The 26,803-nt window shown below is 46.0% G+C and overlaps 1 protein-coding gene across 34 annotated transcripts in view; it reads right to left on the reverse strand.

Annotated features, from left to right (window-relative positions):
- The window catches only part of Dock9 (dedicator of cytokinesis 9), a 252,259-nt gene that overhangs the window by 83,710 nt on the left and 141,746 nt on the right, over positions 1-26,803 (reverse strand). For all 34 annotated transcript variants that reach the window (XM_075949297.1, XM_075949294.1, XM_075949324.1 and 31 more), the window contains exons 6-19: positions 26,481-26,576; positions 25,734-25,868; positions 20,692-20,866; positions 18,981-19,048; positions 11,584-11,658; positions 9,917-10,057; positions 8,638-8,838; positions 8,136-8,258; positions 6,486-6,568; positions 5,876-5,998; positions 3,619-3,698; positions 3,341-3,528; positions 3,137-3,202; positions 1,648-1,740 (exon numbers count right to left, since the gene is read on the reverse strand). In XM_075949297.1, the coding sequence (XP_075805412.1) occupies positions 1,648-1,740; positions 3,137-3,202; positions 3,341-3,528; positions 3,619-3,698; positions 5,876-5,998; positions 6,486-6,568; positions 8,136-8,258; positions 8,638-8,838; positions 9,917-10,057; positions 11,584-11,658; positions 18,981-19,048; positions 20,692-20,866; positions 25,734-25,868; positions 26,481-26,576 (1,647 nt within the window). The remainder of the gene's footprint in view (positions 1-1,647; positions 1,741-3,136; positions 3,203-3,340; positions 3,529-3,618; positions 3,699-5,875; positions 5,999-6,485; positions 6,569-8,135; positions 8,259-8,637; positions 8,839-9,916; positions 10,058-11,583; positions 11,659-18,980; positions 19,049-20,691; positions 20,867-25,733; positions 25,869-26,480; positions 26,577-26,803) is intronic.

The following is a 26,803-nucleotide window of genomic DNA, read 5'->3' on the forward strand; positions in this document are numbered from 1 at the left end:
ATAAGCAAACAGGAAAACAGACCCCACGACACAAGCCACACTGCTGTAGGCATGAAACCTGGGGCTGAACATCTTTTCACTTACAGCAATTTCACTGAACTACAGTTGACCTCAGACAACAGGGCTGTCAACTACATGGATCTCGTATATGGAGACTTTCGTTTACTTCTGGGTTTTGGTACTAAGAATTCAATCTAGCACCTCACACACGCTAATCACACACTTTACCACGGTGCCACACCGCGACCCTATGCAGAATCTGGGTTTCTGTTTGCTTTACTTTATCTTATTTGGAAGGAGGGAGCCATTTGAAAAATTCATACACAAAGCACATTACTTAAAAAGTCAAAAAATTAGGTATTCATGAGTATGTAATTATGTGTACTTGGAGGGGCTCTCGTCTGTGTGGTGTGTGGGTCATGTGGGTTGCAGATGCACACGTGTGAGCATGACACACCATAGTGCAAGGAAATAAGAGGATCCACGGTGTCTAGCCCTCTCCCCGGTTCCCACGAGACACGGTAGCTTGAGTCTGGAGGTAGGCTGGCATCAGCAGGCCTCAGGGATCCTCTTGTCTCGACCTGCCCCTAGCTCTGGGGTTACAGATGCGTGCATGGCCAAGCTCAGCCTTTTATACTGGGATTGAGGATTTGAACTCAGGTTCTCGGCTTCTAGAGCAAGCACTTAGCTACTCAGCATCTCCCTGGTGCCCAATTTGCTACCATAAAATCTGCACGTACCAATTACTGAGATATGATTCATCAAACTGTATGCATATAAGCAGATGGCTGGCAACATTCACAATCATGAGAAATGTGAGTTAGCTACAAGGCTAGCTCACGGTTGTATTAATTAACGGTAGAACATGCTGTCGGTAATTTAAAAGCCACCTCCTACTGCGCCTGCAGCGAGTTTAGTGTTGCAGATTCTGTCTAAAATGTGAGCAGCTTCTCTCTGCTGCAAACTGAACGTGAGGAAAAAAACGATCTCTCTTGGCTCTCATGTTCTTTTCACCGTATGTAGACGACTCAACACACAGAACTTGTTAACTGACTGCTGTGTTACTGATAAGAATCAACAGGTCAACATCAGGGCATTAAGTAAGTTCCGTGTAAATCAGAAGTCACATATGAATTTTAGATCACTCCAAGAGCATGCCACCCCATGACTCTCTAGTCGTTCAAGAATAAACCATTCCACAGGAGAAAATCAACCAAAAAACAGGAGAGTTCTTAGGTTCAATAGTAACTATGCTCGGGGATGGATTTGGGTTTTGTCGGTTTTATTTTTGGAAATTTGATCATTTCTCTGAAGTTTTCCCCTCCCTCCACTCCTCCCTTTCCCTTCTGAAAGGAGCAGGCGTCCCAGGGACATTAACTCGAGGATGAATTTGAACGGAGCTCAGTGGAATATTCACTATGGTACTAAAGTGCAATTAAAAATTGTCTTTTATTGTTTTGTAACGTGTGGTTCTATTTTTAATAACAAAGATGTTAAATAGAGAAAAATAAGTAAAGCAAACACCAATTCTGCTGCTGTGGTTTCAGCACGGAGTGCAGTTTTCCTTGCACTCTGCTGTAACAAGCAGAAAATTTCACGTTTCTCTGAAACTGGTCAAATTGCCTTATTCTTTGAAGACGCCCTTACCTCGTCATAGAATTCTGGGTTTTGTTGATGGTGCAGAACTGCGGCCAGGGCACTTCTTGTGAACACGGGGCCCCCAGGTCTGCCGTAAATGCACTGTAGGGAGAACCAGCAAAAGCAAAGATTGAGTTTCAGCTGACGGCGTGAGAGACTGGTCAGATATGCTACAGAGAACGAGGCTCCTCGGACGGCGTCTGCCTGTGAGAGCCCGGGCCCGCAGATCCTGGAACTCAGAAGTCCTGGCAAACCTGAGATCTTCCCTGGTCTGTTGCCCACCCCCTTCCATTTTTCCATAAAAACATTTGTATTTGTTGTAATTAAAACAAACACATTAAAAACCTTACCCAGCACCTTCCATTTCAGGCAGCCTTGACCATCTGTCACTAACCTGTTCGTTTCCTTTTCTCCTCTCCCACTAGGTCTCTCCCTTTCCTCTCTTGTTCCCTCACTTAGCCCAGGCTGGCCTGCTCTGCCTGGCGGCCAGAGGTCCTCCAGACTGGAGTGCAGCCCTCACAAGCTTGTGCCGCCATGCCTGCTTTTACGAGTGCTGAGACAGAACCCAGAGTTCTACGTGTGCTTGGCAGGCACTCCATCATCCTCAACCTAAACTCTTAACTATCTCGAGAGAGACTATATTTACTTTCGCAATCTGTCCCCTACCTTTCTGGGAAAGGCTCTGGAGCCACACTGCTTGGATGTAAACGCAGATCTACTAAAGTATACAGCACTGAACAATTTACAGCCCGTGCATTCATCTTCTCAGAACCTAGAAATCCCCGATCTCAATGGATCTATTTGAAAAGTCTGTTTGGTAATTAGAAGGATTAAGTATGCACACCACGGTGCTGGGAACAGCATCAATCAACGTTGTCTCTGATGACAGAGAGCATTGCTGAGATTCTGTGTCAGCTACTTAATGAAGATCCCGTGGTCGATCGCTACCTCTACCTTCACAATTGCATACATCACGGCTCTTCACACCCAGACAATGTCTGATGCACGGTGGGTATTTAATACATGCTTACTGAATCACGTACACATAAAAGATCCCATCTCCAACAAGAAAAGCAAAACATAGTCAATTAGGACCAAGAATCAACCTACACACTGCGACATTTACCTTAGGCCATTATGTAATATAACACCCTATAGTTTCAGCTTATGCTAATTAAAATTAAAATGTACTAATCTTTAATATATATTAAATATTGTTTCTTTTTGCACATTTGTCTCCTTTTTCTGGGAAAGTCATTTTAACATAGTAAAGAATTTAGGCTCTGGAGCTGGACTGTTTGGATTTAAAACTCAGTTCTGCTAAAGTATGTAACATTTTAAAGTATATATCAATTTCAAGTCTCTGCATCAATCTTCTTAGAAGGTAGAAATTATGTATCTTATATATAATAATATTACATATCACATAAAAATAAAGATATATAACATATATGCATATTATGTATATGTGCGTTGTGTATGTATAAAACAGACAAACCTTCAGGGGTTGAGAGTCTTCTTCATCAGAGTCTTTAAACTCAATACAAATAGCAATATTTCTGGCCTGCAGGGGTATATAAGAGAAAAAGATGTAAGAGGGGAAAAAAAGCAACAAAACCCAGCACACACGCACACACACACACATTTATAAAAGAACCTAAAAGCTAGGTTGTAAAGGAGACTCCTACGTCCGTGTACTCACCTTGGCGAAAGACTTCTGACTGTCGTATTTCAAGTACTTTGGGTACACGTAAAGGTGATTGCTGTAGACGGTGTAAGGCTGGGTGTGTTTGGGGATGCAGGGCACAAACTCCTCCACTTCAAAAGTGAGCGGAGATTTACTACAGGTTTCGAATTGCCTCATGGGAACGTACGACGAATTGAGATAATCTGAAAAGAAATCCCAAGTAATACAGATGAGAGGAAAAGCCAACTAAACAAACACGTGGGCTGCTTTATTGCACAGAGCTGATCACTTACTCGGGCAGTCGGAGGAGACATTGTCAATCGTAATGTCTAGATTGCCCAAAATCACTGGGAGTTTGGCCATTTTCTCAGGTCTACAAACAAAAGAGAAATTAAGTGTTATGAGGGAGGTTAACTGTGAAGTCCAAATTCTCCAGTGGTATTCCCAGGAAAAGAATTTAACAATATATATAATATCACCAGCTGCAAAAATCACATTTCAACTTTGTAGCAACCACATGAAAAAGATATTAAAAACTGGCAAAAAATATGGCATTTCACTTAGCCCAACATTTATACAATATTATCTTTTTGGTACATCATCAATACAAGAACATGTTAAGTCTTCAAAGCCAGTGTTTTGCAGTGCACATTGGGGTTCACACTTTTTCAGTATTTGAAGTGATTCTCGGCCTAATGGATTAAGTAACCTCAGAGGTCAAGACACAGAGTATCACCAAATAGGATGATACAATATCACCCAACAGTTACAAAGATACAATATCACCAAAAAGCTACAATGATACAATATCACCAAACAGTTACAACGAGAGCCTCCCTTCTCCTCAGCCTCACCAAGGAGATGCAAGGCTTATTTGGAAGAATCAGCATTTAGAAGCAGAAGCTATATAAATGCTGGGCATGAAGTAATTGATCAATGAAACTTGTCATTCATCTGACTCCATCTAATAAAGAATCTCCCCATTGTCCTAATAAGAGCTGCTACTGTTGTCAAAGAAACCAACGCAGGCATTGTGACACCAGGTCCCTTCCTCAGAGAAGATAAAATTCCCTTCTCTGAGTATTTGCTCACCAGAGGACCAGGAAATGTTCCTCTTTCAACCTCCAACGGCTACTTCACATTTCTTTTTTTTTTAATTTGGGGTGTATGTGTGTGTGGGGGGGATATGTGCATGTGAGCCCCTTGAGGCCAGAGGCATCAGATCCCCTGGTACTTGAGCCATAGGCGGTTGTGAGATGCCTGATGCAGGGACTGGGAACCAAACTCAAAGCCTCTGGGAAAATAATATGCACTTTACACGTTGGGACATCAGAATAGGACTTCTTTTGTTCTGATAAATTTTCATCTTTTTTATGTTTGAGCCATTTATGGTAGGCCCAGATCCTCCTGAATCCAGGCTCTACCATCAGTGTCTCTGATCTTCCTGAGAACTTCATGCCATGAAGATATTTGATCAGCATCGTGTATATTCGTAACCATCACTGATCACACTACATCACATAGAATACGGCCAAGAACAGGCTCTTAAGTTCTCCACTCTCACATTACAGGAGCCACTCTGCACGCTTCCTGGCAGCCAGTTCCTCCAACAATCGAACAGCTGTCCTCTCACACCCATGAGTCATTCACGGGACGCTACACGTAACCATGGCGAACACATCCCGCCAAACGCTTTGCACTCCTCTGTGGCACCAGCTTAGCCAACCAATTTAAAAGAGTCATGGTCAAGGTGGCGTGGCTGGTCCTGGAAACAGAATGCTGCCACCCGACTCTGCATAAACCACCTGTGGAATAATTTCTTCCAAGGTGCTGCCAATACCATCCAAGTTCAGGTCTGGGTTGATTACTTGTTTGTCAGGTTATCTGCAGAGAAGGGACCTCAGCTGAGAAAAGGCTCCCATCAGATGGGCCTGTAGGCACGGAGCATTTTCTTGATTAACGATTGCTGTGGGAAGACCCAGCACAGGGCAGGTGGTCCTGGGTTCTGTATGAGAGCAAACTCCCAATCAGGGTGCGTTCCCAGCAGTGGCAGAAGCCCCAGGGAATGCACACACCCATTAACATGTGCAAAGCATGGAAAACTATGACTGCTTAGGTAAGGATTATGTCAATGATCATCTTCCCCCAGTTTGTTTATTAGTATCAGGAGAACCAAGCTTGCAAGTCAGAAACCTGGCAGGTGTCCTTGGTGACCACCCTCCTCTTCCCCGCTGTAACACCCAGCAACGGGGCCCTGTGGCTTCGTTAAGGAGCCCACCTCTCCTGACTGCCTGCTGACAGTGTCCCTCAGATTGTCTCTTTCCTGCGTACACTTTACCTCTACCCTAAGCTGTATTATCACCTCACCAAAACATCCAGCAAGAATTCCAGTTCACCAGAACCGTTTGTTTCTTCTCTTGGACTCCAGGATACGTTCTGTTCACGCCCAGTCCTCCACGTACCCCTCATGATCTCGAGTGACATAATTTACATGACTGTCCCCGCCTCTCCCCCCACACATGCGGAAACATCAACACCTTAAAAACTCACTTCCGGAAGTCTGCGAGTAGCTTGAGCATGTCATCGTTGGAAAGCTTGTTGCTGTCCTGCCGATAGATGGCAGAAAATCTGGCATTTTTGTCCAGGTTTCCAGATGTATCCTTGAACAACGTCCTGAAACAGTGAAACGATATTTCGAGACTCCCTTTTCTAAAGACCAAAATAAAGAGAACTCTGGTCTCTGCGCAGACTAATCATGATTCCACTGGCTGTGGCCAACAGGAATCTCATTATCCCCAAATGTGGCAAGTATTAATGAGGACAACCACAACTAACTCAGTTTGCACAGAGGAGAGTTCCAGCCAAAAGCCTGTACTGAGAAAACAACATCCCATTCACGTGGGAAAGAAGGAGGGAACACGGAGAGAGGCCACCGCGGGACACCCCAGATGCACCATCCCAGCTGGAGGCACGTGGCCAAGGCCTGGACTGAGACAAACCTCCTGTCCAGGCTGCTGGGCCCAGCAGCTGTTCTTTGGCCCACGTCCTCTCTCTCTGTGCCACGGCTTAATACATCTTCTGATCTGCTGGTTATTAACCCTTGATCTCACCTATCTGAATCTGCCCATCTGTCCATCTCAAGTATAAAAGGCGTTCTTACCTCGCTGCCCAAGCGAACGGCATTCTGTACTGTCCCAGTCTTTGGCATGCCTGTTTGGCATTCTTCAGCACCTTCTGGGCAACCTGGAACGCACCAGGACAGAGCACTGAAATACTCAGGCATGGGGAAAGTGAGACCAGAGTATGACCACTGAAGATCTCACCATACCAGCAGATGCACAGAAAGGTGCTTCTTATAACAACGATAGGGCTGGATTCAAACCCAGTACGGACTTCTTTATGTAATGTACCCCTGGCAGTGATCCTCATAACTGGAGTATTATTTTCAGGAAGCATAGAAATAAACCCTTCCAGTCTTTGCAAGCAACAAACAGGCTCTACTCTGTGGCCAGAACTTTTCCTCTCACAGACCTCCTTTCTTTTTGACTAAGCTAATTGTGAACCACTGAGGAGACTAATATTTGGTATCCATGCCCAAATATCTACTTACCAGAATTTAAAGGAAAACATTAATGAGCATTCCCAGCTTTCCCAGCTCCTAACACGCACCAACGTGCATAGATTCCCACAATCTGGGAAACGCCGTAATTAGTCCTGGTTTAAATTAGACACCGCCTTCAATTGTTACCGCTTTGCTTTATTCACAAACACTATCACTGCGCCATTATCAGCGCTGGCTTGTTCTCGGTCGATGGAACACAACAAGCATGCCGGTGCTGGGCCAATGACATGCATGCGTGTCGAGTGGTTCTATTACCGATCAGCTGCCGCACATGTCTTGGTGCTGTGGTAGTGCTCTGTGATCGAAGTGTGGCTGATCTGGACAGTCCAGAGGGGACCTGAGTGTCCTTTGTGTGTACAGGAAGGAACTTGAGGTCATTTGTGTTACTTGAGTACATCAATGTCAAAGCAGTCTTAGGAAAAGGGCTTATACCCGAGAGCCAGTGTTTTCTACCGAGCTGCAGTTAGAGAAGCCTGGGGCCTGCCTGCACCGCTCTGGGCAGGACTGCACCCTGACAGGCCCTGCAGTGATCTGTGGGCACCATAGAGTGAGAGAAGGCACTCGGCAGGAGACAAAGGACCAGAGAAGCAGGGAAGCCCGTCTGAAGGTTCACGAAAATCACCGTGTGACTCCATGAGCTCTGCTTTCCCCACATTAAAAATGGAGGATGTAGTGACAATATCCATGAGCCCTCGTCACTATAAAACTCTGTGGTCCTTCCCAGTCACACCCTGTCTCGCAGAAACAAACAAACAAAAAAACTGGACACACGGGGATAAGAGTTTAGCATAGTGGCAGAACATACACTTGGCATGTGCCAACACCTGGGCACAGTACATAAAGTAACTGCTCTTTATGTTTTAGTATGTTTTTCGTGTGTGGCGTGTGTCATGTCTGTGGAGGACTGGAGTTGATGTCAGGCATATTCCCAGATAGCAGCCACGTTGTGAAGAGCTAGCTCTCATCTGAACCTGAAGCCCACTGGTACTGGCCACTCTAGCTACCCAGTTTGCCTGGGAGATGCTGAGACTACAGACGGGGTAGGCATATGGGTACCAGGGAGCAGAACTCCAACCCTCAGGCTCATGTGGCTTACCTGTGACCTCATAATTGTTTCTATCTCGGCATAGAACTCAACCCTTTGTCCGTCACTTTCTAATGACCGCAAAGCATAGAAACCATTCCTACCTTCGAGGAGTCCGAGCTCTTCATGTACGGCTCAGCACAGTGCGCGATGCTCCCCTGGAGGACCTTCTCAATTCTGGCCACAAGGAATATGTCCGGATGAGGACACGTGACTGAAAATATTCCCTAGAGAGACAAAGGGTTCTCCTCGGTCAGCAGGACTCAGGATGAAAGAAAGAAATCCCTTAACCACCATAGCAGCAGAGGGCACTGAGACGGTCCAATCAGGAAGGAGACCTGGGTCAAATATTCCAGGTACCTCTCAGTCCACCATCTCCTCAGAGAGTCTGCTTGGTGGGGAGGGCAACAGGAAAAGGCTTAAGGAATGAATGAGAGCCCTGAACCACTTCTCCCTCAGTCTGCTTTTACTATGTAATTATACACGCTGCCCTATAATCAACGACCCAAACTGCCCCCCCCCGTGCATGACAAGGTCTCATTTGAGCAGTTTTACTAATCAAACAGCACCTGCAAGAGAAGGCTGAGAGGTGTGCACGGTCCCCACCTGCTTTGGATACTGCATGGCTGTGGCCTGAAGTGCATCCTGGAAGACCGGCGGGCTCTGACCACCGTTCATCAGGGCTGGGGACGTGGGGACCAGCATCTGCCGCACTGAGAAATGGTTCAGGTCTACATGGAAGTCAGCGGAAATCTTCCGGTTGTATTTTATGTCAAACAGGGACAGGGTGACAAAGAAAGGCTCGACCTGGACAAGGACATCAACACCACGTCATCAAGACAGTTCAGACACCTGCTTGGGGGGGGGGGGGGATATGCGACTGTGCAGAGAGAATGGTGAGCCCTGTTTATGGCTGTCCCCTTGAATGACTGTGACATTTTTGTTCCTTGCCACAGAGTTAGGCTATAAAGCATTTTAAAAAACAACACTGTTACTACCCCCTTCATGGGTGTCACTATTTCATGCACCCTCTCCAGATAGGACAGCTGATCTCCTTGGGGCATCTAACATGAAATTCATATCCTGGATATGCAGCTTAAGCCTGCTGTCTTACCCTTGTCCGCAAACCCACCCCCATCCCATCCACATCCCAGTGTGAGCCCTACGCCTCTCCCTGGGTGAAGTCTCCACACCCAAGCTACAATGTAAGGGGAAATCCGTGACACCTGAAATTAATAAATGTTTAAAACGGAAAGCACTGATTTGTTTTTAAAATTATTTTGAAACTTGAGGACAATTTTATTAGAATCTAAATGAAAAAGCCTACGGCAATCAAGCTGTGAATCTCAGTAGTTGCCAGGGGAAGAAGAATGGGGAAGAGAAGAGGAAAAAAATGCCATGCGTTTTTAAGCCCGTGTGGAGGTCAGACACATGGTGGAGGGGGCGCTGGAGAAAGGGGTGAGGAAGCCAAAAGTATCAGGAAAAACACTCGTGTTCTGAAGGAAATGTATTTTAAAAGGTGCGTGGGCGGGGGGGTCGGTCACACGTTTCTAAAACTTGGCAAGGTAGGGAGATTCAGCCGAACCTCATGGGTGCTTGGCTGATGGAGGGCCTGTGCTGGAAAGGGGGAATTCTGGGAAGGAAAAGTACGGTTTCTGTAAAGGGCAAATTATTCCACCTATCTCTTCAGTAGGGCTTAAGGCGACTGCCTCCTCAGCTGGTCCCTGGGCCAGGTCACCGACCCACCCAGACCAGAGTCTACGTTCTTGATCAGGGGGACTCTATGGCAACTCTAACATCTCCCCTCTAGAGACAACGTGCTGGCGGACCTGCGTGTTTGTGGGCGACCTCGTCAAACACCTGCACTTTTCAGAAGGAAAATTACATTTGTAGTGGGTCCTTCTTCGTTTTCAGCGACACAGCACTGGAGATTGAAAGACAGATCATTGCACTTGACGAGAATCCTTTTCCCAAACTTCTCTGCAAACGGCTTCACTTCCGGCTCCATGGGTGAGAAGTCCAGTTTCTTGAAAATGAAAACGTGGATATGTAAACACTTAGAGCTCCCATCAAAAATCCCATCATGGGTGTTATCACATAAATCTGCCTGAAACACGGGAAAGCTATATCCACACTAGGGCTGCGACTTTGCGACGGCACGTCACACTGAACAGACATGTATGTCATCATGCATGTTATCATGACAGTCACATACATGATGACACACCTGCTTGACGGATCATTATGCAGGGAATAATACATGGTTATAAACAACCTAAACACCCATTAGCTTATGTGTAAGGACACATAAAATACATTATATATGTATACACACACATACGGGTGTACATACAGACATGTACACTCAATAATAAAAAGGAAACTCAGGGCTAGACGTGGTGGCACACATTTGTAAGCCCAGAACTTCGGAGGCAGAGGCAGAGGCAGGCGGATCTCTGTGAGTTCAAGGCCAGCCTGGTCTACAAGAGCTAGTTCCAGGACAGACTCCAAAGCTACAGAGAAACCCTGTCTCAAAAACACAAAAAACAAAACAAACAAAAAAAGGAAATTCTGAATCAATGAAATGGCCCAGCAGGTCAAGTGTGTGGCATCAAGGCCCGGCCACCTGAGTGTGATCCCGGAATCCACGGAGGACGGAGAGAACCAACCCCTAAAGTTGTCCTCTGACCCCCCGCATGTGGCTGAAGTTTCAGAGTCCATGCTTTACCCCCACAAATAATAGCAATCTATCAAGGCAATTAATAAAAGGAAGACATAACAGACAAATCCTGCATGGTTTCACATTGATGAGTTTGATACAATAGTTAGTTCATAAAGCTAGGGTCTTATGGACAACCAGGGATGGGGGGCCATTATTTAAAAGAGAGTTTCAGTTTCTAAAGACGGAAACTTTCAAATAGTGGAAACAGATGGTGTAACAGTTGCATGGAGAATATTTGTTATGACTGTACTTTTAAAAAATTTTTACTTTTTAAAGTTTGAATTATATATTATCAAATGACTCAAGCCATACGGTCTGCGCCGTATACATGTTACCACAGTAAACAGAGTTAGGAGGTCCGTGAAGAAACTCAGAAGATGGTTATTATTAAAGTTAAATGGGGAGTCATTTAAAAAGGAGAGCTAGGTCTATTAGAAGAACCACAAATGAGGAGGGAAAGCGTTGGGGCGAAATATAGCATGACCTTGTCCCGTCTGGGCAACTCTACCTTACACTCAATGTCGCAGGCCCTGGAGGTCTTTGTCACCATGTTTGGACTTTGCTGGGACACAGATGTGGGCTGCACGCACTTAGCTTTCTCTCGGGGTCAAAAGCTAGTTGAGAAGTGTTACTGCCTCCCAGGTGTCTACAGCGGTGTGTGCCACGCTCTAGGGGTTATTTTTAGGGGTCCCTTAAATGATCAGTGTGACCCTGCAGATTCAGGCTGGAGACTTCTGGGAAGTGGGCTAAACACTGCTCTCAATATTCGGCAGCACATTGAATATTAAACATCCATGGATTTTATATTCTAAATGTTAAACAGCTCTTACCTGGGCATCTGGGTCCAGGTAAAAAAGCTTCACTCTGCTCTCGCTTTTCAGCTTTATTTCTGCTTCTCTGGTGCTCTGTGGACAAAAAGAATAAAAAGAAAGAGAGAAAGAAATTTATTTGTGAACAAAATCCTTTGTCCCCACCGCCTCCCCCAGAGGTATCAGAATATGTTTGAAAACTGCCTATGACAGTTTAAATGAGGTCCCCATAAAGCTCATCTATTTGAATGTCTCATCCCCAGTTGGTGGGACCTTTTGGGAAGGGTAGGACTTTTAGAGGAGTTGCCTCATTTGGGGTGGGTTCTGAGATTTCAAAAGCCGATACCATTCTAAGCTAGCTTTTCCTCTCTCTGCCTTGAGCATGTGGACTAAGACGGGAGCACTCAGCGGCTGTTCCAGTACCTAAGACGGGAGCACTCAGAGGCTGCTCCAGTACCTAAGACGGGAGCACTCAGTGGCTGCTCCAGTACCTAAGACGGGAGCACTCAGCGGCTGCTCCAGTACCTAAGACAGAAGCACTCAGCGGCTGTTCCAGTACCTAAGACAGAAGCACTCAGCGGCTGCTCCAGTACCTAAGACAGAAGCACTCAGCGGCTGTTCCAGTACCTAAGACAGAAGCACTCAGCGGCTGTTCCAGTACCTAAGACAGAAGCACTCAGCGGCTGCTCCAGTACCTAAGACAGAAGCACTCAGCGGCTGTTCCAGTACCTAAGACAGAAGCACTCAGCGGCTGTTCCAGTACCTAAGACAGAAGCACTCAGTGGCTGCTCCAGTACCTAAGAAGGGAGCACTCAGCGGCTGCTCCAGTACCTAAGAAGGGAGCACTCAGCGGCTGCTCCAGTACCTAAGAAGGGAGCACTCAGCGGCTGTTCCAGTACCTAAGAAGGGAGCACTCAGCGGCTGTTCCAGTACCTAAGACAGAAGCACTCAGCGGCTGTTCCAGTACCTAAGACAGAAGCACTCAGTGGCTGCTCCAGTACCTAAGAAGGGAGCACTCAGCGGCTGCTCCAGTACCTAAGAAGGGAGCACTCAGCGGCTGCTCCAGTACCTAAGAAGGGAGCACTCAGCGGCTGCTCCAGTACCTAAGAAGGGAGCACTCAGCGGCTGCTCCAGTACCTAAGATAGAAGCACTCAGCGGCTGTTCCAGTACCTAAGACAGAAGCACTCAGCGGCTGCTCCAGTACCTAAGACGGGAGCACTCAGCAGCTGCTCCAGTACCTAAGACGGGAGCACTCAGCGGCTGCTCCAGTACAGCTGCCTACCTGACGCCATGCTCCCCACTGCAACTCTCAGGAACTGTGTAACCAGGCTCCTGATAAACTCTTCCTCTGTAACCTGTCTCTATCGTGGTATCTCTTCACAACAGCGGGAAAGTACAGGCTACTCCACAACCCTGTCTGGTCTCTAGGAGGCAGCGGCATGCCATGTGACTCAGGTGGCATAGGCAATGGAACCCTGCGGAGGTTTAGAGTGGCGTAGGCACAGTTAAGCCTGAGAGGTTTTCAGCTGGAACTTGAGTAGCAGACTTGGAAAGCATCAGCATGAAGGCAGGGATGGAAGTGGACATGATTCCTTGGGAGTGTGGGAGGAGTTTTAGTAGAACACCAAGGGGCAGGCAGAGGAGAAGCCACAAAGGACACAGACATCTGGTGGCAGGGTGGAGACAGAGATGCAGGACTTAGAAGGGGCGTTTGTGTGAAAGAGGCTTCTGGACATTCACGAGGTTGAGTCACCTTTAACCTCTTATTTATCACACCCGTAGTGCATTCTTTGTGGCAGTCACAGACACTTACTCCTCATTTTCCCAGATAAATATGGAGCTCTGATTATAATTCCCCCTTCTCATCTGCTACTTCTCCCAAAGACAGGAATCACCCCTCTGTCCCAGACAATGGAGCAGGGAAAACCAGGGTGAAGAAGTTGGCTGTCTTCTGTGTTGATGGCTAAGGGACATCTACTATGGCATGTCTAACCTAACCCAAAGAGAAATTAAGAATCTTACTAATTTTTCAATCATAGTCCTTGGCTATGACTCAAACCCTCAGCGACTGTAACCAGCGGCCTGACATTCATAACTAGCTCTGCAGCTGACTCCCCTCCCTACCTGGCCTTGTATTTCTAAGTAAAAAGAATGCACGAGATGACGCTAGAGGCTCTTCCCCCAGCAGTGTGTGTCGGGTGGCATCTAAGAGTGATCTCTTGGAGGTCAGGGGCAGTCTTTTGCTTTCCATGGAGAAGATGTTCCTGGGTTGGATCCAAGCAGACTCTCTCCATGGAGAGTTTGAGAGCCTCATCTCACTTCATGTTGCTGACCCCTGTACCTTCTATACACACACACACACACACACACACACACACACACACACACACACACACACACACACACACTGGAAACCAGAACATACCTAAGTGGATATATGGAGATTGGAGATGTCAGGAAGATGAGGTCACCATGAAGAAAAAAGTCTAACTTGTTTACACAACACCGGGAAGTTTTACTTACAAGAAGCATAAAAGTAAAATCTTAATCAGTGTTTATTAAGACACTGAGAATATGTACTTTCACAGGCTAAGTGCACACAAAGATACAGCTGTTAAGAGAATTATCCCAAGACTATGTGATTGAGTGCGTTTCAGGGAGGCAGGAAGTGGGCCTGCTCTGGAAACAGCCTGTGGTCGGTCAGTGCGCGGTGGGACTGTAGGAGGCTTCCTCCCAACAGCTCCGCTCTGGCAAGACCTGTTTTCTGGTTTAGACTCGGTGGAGAAAAGACTGTGAGGAATACGGACAGGAGCGGGGCGAGCCTCCCTAGAAACTGCTGTTTGCACCCAAGTCAAAGGAGAGAAGGGCTCAGCCGACACAAAGACACTTCCCATCTCACTCAGCCACAAATGACACGGCTTCCCCATGCTTCCTTCAGCTTTGGAACATTCAAGGGTTTCCAGAAAGGAGAATGATGTGTCTCAAGCTTGTGAGTGCACAATCTGAAGTGAAACATCATCTATGGCCAATTTTATTTCATTTCAAAAGTACGTTACAGGAAAAACATGGTGTTGGCGGCCGAGTCATTCAGACAGAATGAGATAAAACAGATTTAGCAAAATCCTCTGAGGCTGGAATACATAACGCTTAAAAATAATTTATGAGTATGGGTGGTTTGCTTGTATGCCTATCTGTGAACTAGGGGCATGCCTGGTACCCACAGAGGCCAGGAGACAGGTATAGGATCCCATGGAACTGGAGATACAGATGGTTGTGAGCCACCATGGAGGTGCTAAGAATCCAAACGAGGTCCCCTCGAAGAGCAGCTGGTGCTCTGAGCCACCGAGTCATCTCTCCAGCCTCCAGATGATTTAGTTCTTCCTTTAGAGAGCTATCACAACACATGTTCATGCCTTACGTCATCTAACTCAAATGGACTAACACTTCACCTCAGGACACAAAGCCAGGCTAGAGCGTTCTAGAATTGGAAGCTTAGCAGTGGAGTGACTGCCAAACCACAGGCGATTCCACAGCGTGATAATGGCATGGTTTTCTGGTTTGGGGTCTGGGAAGGAAGTGTTTGTTCCAGAGTTGGCTTTAAAACTCTTATAAAAATGTGGCCAGGAAACCACATGGGTTCCCACAAGTCCTACTGAGAATGGCCCCCTGCCCCTGACTCAGTCTCAGGGAGGCTATAGACCTACAAAAGCCACACTCCATCCTATACTCCACTATAGAAGATTTACCTGGAAAGAAAAATTCATCATAGAATAAAATCATAAAGAAGCAATTCTGGAATCATACGAAACTGCCTCTCTTCAGAACACAAGGCGATGAAGCGTGAGCTACTGTTTGGATACATACACATACATGTGTGCACACACATCACACAAAAACACACCACACACATACACGTGTGCACACATCTCACAAAAACACACCACACATACACACACGTGCACACACATCACACAAAAACACACCACACACATACACGTGTGCACACATCTCACAAAAACACACTACACACGTGTGCACACACATCACAAACACACATGTGTGCACACATCACACACAAACACACCACACATACACGTGCACAGGTATATGTGTGCACACATAGCATGCACAGACATATACGCATGCACACACGCCACAGAGAAGGAAAATACATTAAGAGAGAGTGTGAGGTTTTTCTTCATATTACCTTTACACAAAAAGGTAAAGCACAGACATTCTCCAGGGCCACCTAACATCAAGGCAAGTAGAGGAAGGAATGCCCTGAGTTCCCAGAAGAAACAAATTCACTGGTTTGTACAGGCTTTTTAAATAGAAATATTTGTAAGACTGATGCTATGAATTTTGCTTTATTTACAATCAAAAGTTTGGTTTCAGAGCTAGACAATAGGAGGAAAAGATTAAGTTTTCAGGTAAATATAGTATGTCCCTGAAGCGAAAACAGTAGAGATATCCAGTACTCCAAGCACAAGCAAACGCTCCAGGAACATACAAACAATCCTGAAAATCCAAGTCCATAATATTCCAGAGTAAAATATCAGTTATTTTGCACTAAAATAACTTCCTGTCAGACATATCCTGTTTGGCTGGGTCTCAGTCACAATGGAAAACAAAAGCCAGAGCTAACAGGAAGAGTGAGGCCAAGACAAGCCATCAGGAGAGGTCTGGCCACTAAGTCACACCTCCAGCTGCCTCTCCAGTGATCCAGGCATCCTCTCCACCCTTCCCTGTGGCCGAGCCTCCCTCGTCTGCTTTCCCGACCTCTTCATCCTGAGTACACTCCCTTTCTCTCCCTGCATCTCTCCCATTCCACTCCATACACAATTTATCTGATTCTGTAACCATGGAATTCATTCGTCCTAAAAACAGGATGTCCATTTGCTGGTTAGTCCCCAAGTTCCCTTAATGAGTACAAATGAGCCATATCCCAGGTTCACTAGCAGGGCTAACAGCCAGGCTGACGACAGAGGAGTCAGGCACAGGGATGCCTCTCCACTTAGAGCATGGCCCCTCAAACGCCACATGACTGAGAAGGCCACTAGAATTCACAGGTGACTGACAAAGCCACACTTCCAATAGTCCTCACAGTAGCACCCTGGGAGAAAGACAGTACGTTTTTTTTCCCTTTGAAAAATTAAGTTGGCCAGGTAGCAGAAGAAAAGACTAAAATTCTTATTAACTTCATAGGGGGAAAAACTGGATTTCTTGTAGGTTTTATCCTATTTTGCTTTGCTTAAGATAGGCTCTTGCTATGACCCAAGCTGACCTTGAACTTGGCAATTCTTCCTGTCCCAGCCTCCCCAGCAGCAGTGTGTCACGACATCTGGTTTAGAAATACAGACGTGAAATCACCAACCCTGGGCTCAAATCACCAGAGCTTCATCTTAGGTAACCATTCTGCCCACTGGGTAAGCCTAAAGTGCCTTTCCGGTCTCTAGACTGCATGGATGTGCTGTTCCAGTAAGAACCAAATAAGTTTGAGCGTGCTGCCGGGAGAACCTCTGAGCATCCAGGAACAACGCAGGATGCATGAACAGAGTCAACTAATGCCCAGACTGCCTAACAAGACTGGTCGAGGGGTGTAGTTCAGTGCTAGACTACTGGTCGACCATATGCATGTGAGTTTCAGCAACACACAACACACACACACACACACACACACACACACACACACACACACACACACACACACTGGACTAGCATGAAAATAAACACAGAAGCTAAAACTCCTCCAGGCCAGGCATAGGTTACAATGGAAGTTCTAAAGTTAGTTTTAATGGGCAGGTGTGAAAATAGCTAAGTCCTGAAGAAAAACAGAACTCTGCAGTCCGAGCCAGGAAGAACCACCATGTCATCAAGAAAGAAAGGTCAATGCTGGATGCCTGTCTATTTGCAAGCCTATGTAGACACACCATGTTTCTATTATAGTGTTTAACGTGTGGGTGGGTACAGCCAGCATTTCACTGTATCATAAAAAAAGCAGAACAGAAAGGCAATAACACAAAGACTATAAAGGGACAGTGAAGACAAAGACATCGCCCTCCTTTTAAGATGCATATACAGGACAAGGATAGTCACGGCAGCACTGTTCAGAGTAAGAAAAATGGAAATAGCCTGACAGTTAAAAGGTCTATGCAGTACGATAAAAATGACTGACCATATCTGTACCCAAAACAAGGCCAAATATGGTATCATTAAACACCAGTGCAAAATAAACACACAAACATACAAAAATCACCACCCAGTGTCTTTATGGTGAGTGTGTAAAAACACACAACAAAAAGGAAGTAAGATGCATCTCAGTGGATGCTCATGGCTGGGACTGTGGAGCAGGAGAGAATGGGAGCAAAGGCCATGCTGAAAGGACTGCCGACTGTCACTGGGGATATATATATATATATATAGCATATATAATATATATGCTAATAAGGTAACAGGGCAGCACGGGGCTCTGGGCAGCGCTGACATGGCTACTTTGTTTTTTCTTGTGCTTTTCAGTAATTCTGGGGTTTCTCAAAATTACCAAATACACAAAGAACCTGGCTTTGTTGTTGCTTACTTGTATTTTGTTTGTTTTGGGTGACCCAGGAACATGGTCTGTACCTTCAGCAGTTCCCGTTTAGATGAAGTGACAAAATTTCCACAATCATCGTTGGGAATTACGGGCATTAATTTGAGTGAGACAGCGTACCCAAGTGTTCTGGCTCCTGGACACAAACTAGCTCATCTGAAAAGGAGCCTCATGGAGACAATGCCCCCACTAGACTGGACAGTGGGCTAGACTGTGGTGCATTTTCTTGATGGATATGGGAGAACCCAGCTCACTGTGGACAGTGCTACCCTAGGCTGGTGGTCCTGGGTGCTATAAGAAAGCAGGCTGGGCAAGTCATGAGACTAGCAGTGCATAGCACCCCTCCATGGCTTCTGCTTCAGATCCCGCCTCTAGTTTACTGCGCTGAGTTCCTGCCCTGACTCCTCACAGTGACCTGAGAGCTGAGAGCTGAAATAAACCCTTTCCTCCCTAAGCTGATTCTGGCTGTAGTGTTTTTCACAGAATAGAAACATTAACTAAGACAGCAATGAACATAATTTAAGTAAGAGAAGCCCAAGTAAGAGAGAATACTAGGTACACACAGGCATGTGTTTTTGTTATTTCTTTCATATTTGCGCTGACATATTAAATGCGATGATGGCGTTTAAAAAAACAGCAACGTACTTTGTAGGGCATTTTCTGGAAGATAGACTGAAGTGTCATTAGTGCAAAATATGCCACCCCCTCATATTCATGTCAGGAAGCAGACGGTGACAATCACACCATCAGTGTTCTTATTTTAGGAGAGTCATGAAACGAGAAGCATTTAGCATTCGGTGTAGAGTGGGACAATTAGGATGACCTTACCTTAGCAAGTTCAGGCAGGTAGCTATCCAAACCGGAACCGGAACCTTCTAGTTTGCTTTGTTCATCATCTAAACATCAAAAGAGATCAATTGAGTCATGTGTAGTTGTAACTGTCTTATTCAATATAAGCAAAGGAACTGGAATGCGGTGGTTCTTAAGTCTGAAAGAACAGTCAAAACAGCTCAGGGCTTTAGAAGGACCCTGATGGCCAAGTCCAGCAGGAAAAGTGGTGACACCTGAGACCTTGCACAGCTAAGGTCCCCATCCTCAACTCCCCACCTTATTAGAACTTATGTTAGCTGTGTGCAACACCCTTCACAGCCACACACACACTAGAACTTATGTTAGCTGTGTGCAACACCCTTCACAGCCACACACACACTAGAACAAGTTAGCTGTGTGCAACACCCTTCACAGCCACACACACACTAGAACAAGTTAGCTGTGTGCAACACCCTTCACAGCCACACACACACTGGAACAAGTTAGCTGTGTGCAACACCCTTCACAGCCACACACACACTAGAACAAGTTAGCTGTGTGCAACACCCTTCACAGCCACACACACACTAGAACAAGTTAGCTGTGTGCAAAACCCTTCACAGCCACACATACACACTAGAACTTATGTTAGCTGTGTGCAACACCCTTCACAGCCACACATACACACTAGAACAAGTTAGCTGTGTGCAACATCCTGCACAACCACCCAACCAGAGGTTTTGGTAGGACCAAGAAAATAGTAGTTTGACTTTTTTCAAACCCTCGGGTAATTTGGAGTATAACCAGAGTTGTTCACTTATGAGCTTGTACAATTAGAATGAACATACATCAAAAGCACAGCTGAAGTCAGGCGGTGGAAGCACACCCCTTTCATCCTACCACTCAGCAGGCAGAGGCAGGTGGATTTCTGTGAGTTTGAGACCAGCCTAGTCTACACAACTAGTCCCAGGATGGTCAGGGATACACAAAGAAATCCTGTCTCAAAAAACAAACAAACAAATAAACCCCCAAACAAAAACCTACACTTTGAAGCTTACTCATTCCATCAGTAATTTTCTTTTCAATCATCCCTCCCCACACCCACACAACTTTTATTTTTTTCTTAAAGACAGGCTGTCATGTAGCCCAGGCTAGACTTAAACTTACTATGTAGCCAAGGGTGACCTTGAACTTCTAAACCTCCTGCCTTGACCTCCTAAATATTAGGATTACAGGCATCTACTACCATACAAGTTTATGCAGTACTGGGAGCCTAAGGCTTCACACAGGAATATATCAACTGAGCTGCATCCCTGGCTCTTATTTCCATTTTCAGGTAAAAACCGAGACTCAGAAAACATAAGTGGTTTGTCCAAGGTCACAGAGCTAAAAAGTGATATTCTTGAGACTCATATCCAGGCCTGCCTGTCCACACCATGGCTGTTTATGTTACATACTTGCCACACAAACATTGCCAAAGTACTAATTCTTTTCGTTTGTTTGGGTTTCTTGAGACAGGGGCTCATTATACAGCTGGCCTGCAACTCCCATGACAGTTGGCTGGGCCACCTCAAAACCTGTGCCTCTTGTCTCTGCTCTCCACATGCTGGAATTATCTGCAACACCATGCCTGGCTCCAGGGCAGTAAAATGCAGCCTGACAAAAGCCTTTGCTGACAGACTGTTTGGGAAAGGCTCTCACCGTCCCCACCTCACAGGGACCTTCCTACCTTCATGAGAGTCCCCATTCCGCTTTTCTTGCATTGCAGCTTCAAAGTTGAGCTGGAGGATCTTGTTGAGAACGGTGACCCACTCCTCCATCTCCGCCTCACTATCTGCTGCTAGAAGATAGCTGCTTTTGTCCTGCATCTTGAGCTCGAACGCAAAGCGCCTGACTCTGTTGTTCTGTGATGGGAACAGGCGAAAGAGACACACTGGGAAACAGCTCAGGGTAATCGGCCCTAGTTGTTAATGGTGCCATCGGATCAAATCTCGGATACTACTCTAAAACTGCAAACTCCCTTCTCATGAGCCGGCACCATAGTCCACCTCCGCCATTTTTACCTTCCCTATCTTTTAAAAAAGATTTACTTTTGAATTTATGTATGTGAGTGCCTTGTTTGTGGTATATATGTACACTATGCATGTGGCTTGTTCTGGAGGAGGTCAGAGGAGAGCCCTGGGTCCCCTGAACTGGACGGTTACAGATGGTTGTGAGCCACCATATATATGATGGGACTGGAACCTGGGTCTTCTGCAAAAGCAGTAGATGCTGGGGCTGGAGAGTGGCTCAGTGATCAAGAGCATTTGCTGGTTTCTTTTTTTTTTTAAGATTTACTTTTATTATTTTTAACTATATTTCCATGTATGTATGTGCAGGTATGCATGTGCATGCGTGTGCAGGTGCCCATGGAGGCCGAGGCATCAGATCTCCTGTAGCTGGAGTTACAGATACCCATGAGCCATGTGACACGGGTGCTGGGAACCAAACTTGTGCTCTTAACCACTGAGCCATCTTTCAGGCCTCATTTCCTTTCTTGCTATTTAATTTATGTATTTCTTGCTCCCTGCAATGGCACAGAAATCCCTCAAGGACAGGAGCTGTCTGTTCTCTTTATTTAATGTTACCCCCACAACCTTCAAAGTCTGGCACACAGTGAGCATTTGAAAAATAGCTGAATCTATGAAATTTCACATGTAAATATTCTATATTCAATAGTTACATATTTGGTTTCTTTAAAAAGATCAAGTGTGTGCCACCACTGCCTTTCTCAAAGCTAACTGCTATCTACCAATCTATTCAGCTTACTTCCCCGGAACTTTTTCCATCATTTATTAGTTGAAAAAGTATGTGGATCCTTTGTCTCCAGTTCACATGCCCATTATGGGAATGGAAGATGAATGTATACCAAAGGTTGGTCCATCTCAGTACTGCTTGCATTCAGGCCCATCATTCTTCCCACAAGGGGCTGGTCTACGTACTGTTCTAGGTTTGGCAGCATCCTGGCCTTCACCTACCACATGTCAGTGGGACAGTTGTGAGCCAAACCATCTCCAGACACTGACAAATATATCCTAGAGGCAAACACTCCAGGCCAACCACTCTAGACAGAAATTCATCTCTGAAGAAAAGAACACAGTCCACACAAGCTGAAGGGGGAGGTGTCCAACCTCCTGTTGAGTGCTGAGGGAGCAGAGTGTCCCAACACCCACTAAAATCTCAGCCAGCCGCCTGCAGTTCAGGGATGCTTCACGGTGTACGGTCCAGGCACACGGAGACCTAAGGCCTATCGTTTGTGCAGGGCAGCTTTTAGAAGCCTGATGCTAAGTGCGTCTCTGGGCAAGGCCGTGCGAACCACAGTGCGCAGATCATCTGCCACGGGCTTAGTGATTGCCACCTCGGGTCTCACTTACACGCAAAGGTAAAAAATCAAGGAGTGAAACATGGGACTGAAGGGGTTTTCTCTGTGCATTTGGGGAACCACCTACTCCTCAAACATACAGAGGGTTAAAAATCAAGAAAATCACAACACCTTGATTCTAGGTTATCCTTTCTGAGGACCCATTTTCTTCACCTGCAGCACAAGTCTAACCAACTCCCGTGGCTTTAAGACACTATCAGGGTTTAAGGCTCAAGCTCTGTCTTTCAGGTTGACCTGGAAACTCCCCCTCAGGCATTTCTTTCCATTCACGGCGTTCATCAGCTACTATTTTAAATAACATCCAAGAGGGGTGGGGCCAATAGAAAGATGTGGGAGGGGTCGTGAGAGGGTAGAGAAGTACACGGGTACGAAGATCTCCTGAAGGACATAGTACCATGATCAAAATACATGACCAAAAATAAAAGCTAAAAAGTAAGCATCCCAAAGAATTGTTTTTCTTTTTCTTTTCCCAAAACCATTTAAATTACAACTTTTTATTTCCTTTTTGATCTCATTTGAGGACAGGGTCTCATGTAAGCCAGGCTGCCCACAAACCCCTAGGTAGCCAAGAAAGGCTTCAAACTCGGGGACTTCTCCCCTCCACCTCCCAAGTGTTCTGACTTCAAGTGGATGCTACCACAGATGGGCTTAACATAGGAAATAACTCTTTTGAAGACTTATATGTGGTTCAGCAAAGGAGAGATGTTATGAACTACAAATGCAAAAATAATTTGAAGGCAGATAACGGGCACTGGACCTCAGAGGCTGAGATGCTCCCGAGGACAGCGGCTTGATGAGGGCGATCCAGCAACTGTTCTTACAGTGTGTTGCACACTTGTAACAGGACACTCTTGTTAAACAAAAATAATTACTTCTTACTGCAGAATGAGGGTAGAAAAAAATACATCTAGCTCTGCTTTCAACTATACCAGAAAATTCAGCTAAAAAAGTACTTCAAGGCTTTTCAGCTCCACGCGAATGAAACTTGAGCTTGGAGATCTTACAAAAAAAGCCAATAAACTGTCATTAACGAATCACTCCGTTACTTCTTATCCACAGCTACTCAGTATGCTTTAATAGGCTTTAATATACTTGTTATTCACACCCGAGGGCTGCTGAGGATCCACCAGGATTGGCTGCTGGCAGAGGGATCCGTCAGCTGATTAGCTGTTGAAGATACTTTCTCAGGGACTGTGAAATCATGCTACAGTCTTGCTCTAAGGCTCAGACACATGCCCACCACTTGTGGTCTGGGTCCTGCCCTGTGGCTTATGCCAAGAGCTAACTAAATTTCTCTGTTCTGTCGGTTGTCAAAAGCCAGCGATGCTCACCAGCAGACAGGCTACACCATCAGCTTTAGCAGGTGACTCCTGCACTTTACCCAGCACCCTCTCCTGCTGCACTGCCAGTGTCTCCTGCCACTCACTCTCTAGGTCCTGCCCATTTCTGACCTGGATGCTAACTTCTGCTTCTGACAAGGACAAAGCCATAATTACCAGAGTGCTGGACAAAATAGAAGAAAACGCTATTCTCAAATAAGGGTAGAGACTGTGTGGCGGTGATCCCCAACAGAAGAAAAATAAATGAACCCACTGACTTCAGCATCTGGCAGGACAGAGATTCAAGGTAAAGCTACCGACCAAACCTCATGAAGTCAGGCAGACAGAACATATAGGAAAGTCTCTGGAATGAGGACCAGGTGAGAGACATCAGGTAGGCAAACGTTGTAGGACTCTTCCCATGTATGTTGTCTAGTTTCTATCTGCATGTCTACCTTAACAAAAAAAGTTTTCCAGCTCATAAATAAAACTCAAGACAGAGCAACCTAAATTTCAGGAAATGAAGGACGAGATGGGGGTCCGTGAGACGGCTCAGCAAGTCACGACACTTGCCTCACAAGTCTGTCAACCTAAACTTGACCCACAGGTGGAAGGAGAGAACGGATCCCATGTTGTTCTCTGACATCCACACGCACGCTATGGAATTCACCGCCACCTGAACCCCTCACAACAATCAATAATTTTTTTTAATTATAAAGAGATGATCATATAAACAGGGAGGAAGAATACAGCAGGTGCCCCCAAACACAATGGTGTTGAGAAGACACTGCAAAGGCTTTGGTGTTCCGAGGTCAAAGGACTTCTTGGGATTTCTAAAAAATGAGTCAACTACAACTCAAATATAAGTTTTTGCGGATAAAGTAACTAAAAAAAGTTACCATTTTATATAAAGCTTCTTAGGCAGTCACAAGACTCTAGTAACTACAGGGTGTCTCCTCCAAAATAAAAATTTTAAAAATCACAACAAATAGGAGCTAAAACAGACTGGAGAAGGAAGGTCAGAAGGTCCAGTCACCCGTCACTTGTTTTGAGGCCAGCCTAGACTACATGAGACCCCATCTCATAAAAAAGCAGAGAAGTCTCCACAGTGGGGAAGGTGAAGAGAAAGGATCTTCAGGACAGCGGCTCTGCGGGGTGGAGAGTCACAGTCTGGAATGGAACAGAAGGGGGCGGCTCTAAAATTCTACCTTCCCACACAGGAGCCAGGAATAAAGAGTGGGAAGTAAGGGGGGACTACAACTTCAGGGGAGCTAGGAGCAACCCAGTGCAAGAGGTGTGGGGGTGAAGCACTTGAACAGTACCCTTCAGCCCTTCTCTACTCATGAGGGTTTACTAGAGGACAAAGAAGCAATTTGATTTCAGGTAAGAGTGTAAATATCAAAACAAAAAGACCGATCAAATCCAAGGGCGATGTCAGCTATGTTCCCGACTTCTCCAGGTTAGCCCCACGACACAACCTCCTTATAGAATCAAGCTCCAGGCTAATGCCACTCAGAGGGAGGCTTCTCTGGTGATGCTGAATCCATCCACTGTCTCCTTGACTGGGAGAGTGTTCCTGGTCACAGAGCCCCTCTGTCTGAGGCCTGCAGAAGGAACGCATTCATGCTTCATTCTGCGGGTACCCGGGCAGAGTCCGACGAATCAGGGTGTTTGTGTCTTACACACTGTGAGTTGTGAGATGGAACAAGCCTCTACGTTGGAAAGTGAACAATTCCCGTATGTGGGTTTTACTCTGCGGCCCAGGCTGGCTGTGAATCTAAGATCCCTCTACCTCATTCTCCCGTTATCACACCCACGTTTTAAACACAAAGCCTCGCTCACTAGAGGACTCGTGTCTACCACAGTATCCTGCCATCTTTAAAATGATGAAAAACAGGCTGTGTTTTCAGGTTAGGTGTTACGTTTCCAGCCTAATTACATCCACGTTTGAAAGCATTTCCCTGTATCTGCACATTCATGTGTAGTATCGCTGCAGACCAGAAACCTTGAGAGAATGCTTTTCATACTCACCTGAATCACACCCATGCAGGAATCTAGGAATATGGATCCTTTGGGTTCCTTGGAGATCTTTTCATCTTTATAAAAATTTAGATTGTAGGATCCATCACCAAGTTGAATCAGGTGGAAAAACCGCCGCTTAAATGACTGGAAACAAAACAAAACCAAACTCAGACAGCTCCTCTTTCTGGATGGACAGCAGGAACTGAGAAGCCACCAGAACTCTGTAACCCCAGTGGGATGTTAGTCAATGCTACTGGCCCCTGCATCGGCTGGAGGAAGATCCCCCACCACGCTCTTCCTGCCTGTGTGTTTTAAGAAGGCTTCATCATCATCCACAGTTCACTGTTTCTCATCCACAGAGCTTGAGGTTTGACATAACCACTCTAAAGTAGGGAGAGGAGGTCCCACTGTGAGACAGAGCCCCCCACTCACACCACAAGGAATGTCCTCCCGTCATGCCACGGAAGGACTTTTGAGCCTCAGGATTCTGGCAGTCAGTACTTGCCTGGTTTATTTGAGCTTCCTCTTGCTGTTTCGTTTCTCCCTGATTCACTCTGGTCTCTTCTGCATAACTTCTTAAACTACTTTTACTCTATATTTTATTTTAGTTTTCTTAACTATGTGTCTATGTCTGTGTATGCCCTTGTAAGTGCTGGTACCTGTGGAGGCCAGAGATGTTGGAGGTCCCTGGAGCTGCCTGATTGGGGTGCTGGGAACGTATCACGTGAGGGAAAGCGGGGTGATACGCCCTCTTACCCTCATGGTCACGCTGATCGCGCTGTTCATGTTGCCTTTGTACAGCCAGCCATGCTTGGTGATCCCGCCCTTCTGAGACCCAAGGGAGGCAGCATCCTAGGAGGGAAGGGAAACCACGTCAATCTACTGCCCTGTGTAGATTATTTTCTGGGAGTTTCATCAACGGGAAAACCATTCCATCTGTGCCAAGTGGTCCAGTTACCACCAGTGCCTCTATGTCCCTCTAGAGGCTGTTTACCGGTGAATTCTAGATATCCTGTTCTCTTAAGGGTCGGGTTAGTCCTGGCCAAATTTTTACTTTTGAGAGTTTAACGAGCCACAGG

Source organism: Microtus pennsylvanicus, chromosome 15 (genome assembly GCF_037038515.1).
Source record: "Microtus pennsylvanicus isolate mMicPen1 chromosome 15, mMicPen1.hap1, whole genome shotgun sequence".
Classification (NCBI taxonomy): Eukaryota; Metazoa; Chordata; class Mammalia; order Rodentia; family Cricetidae; genus Microtus; species Microtus pennsylvanicus.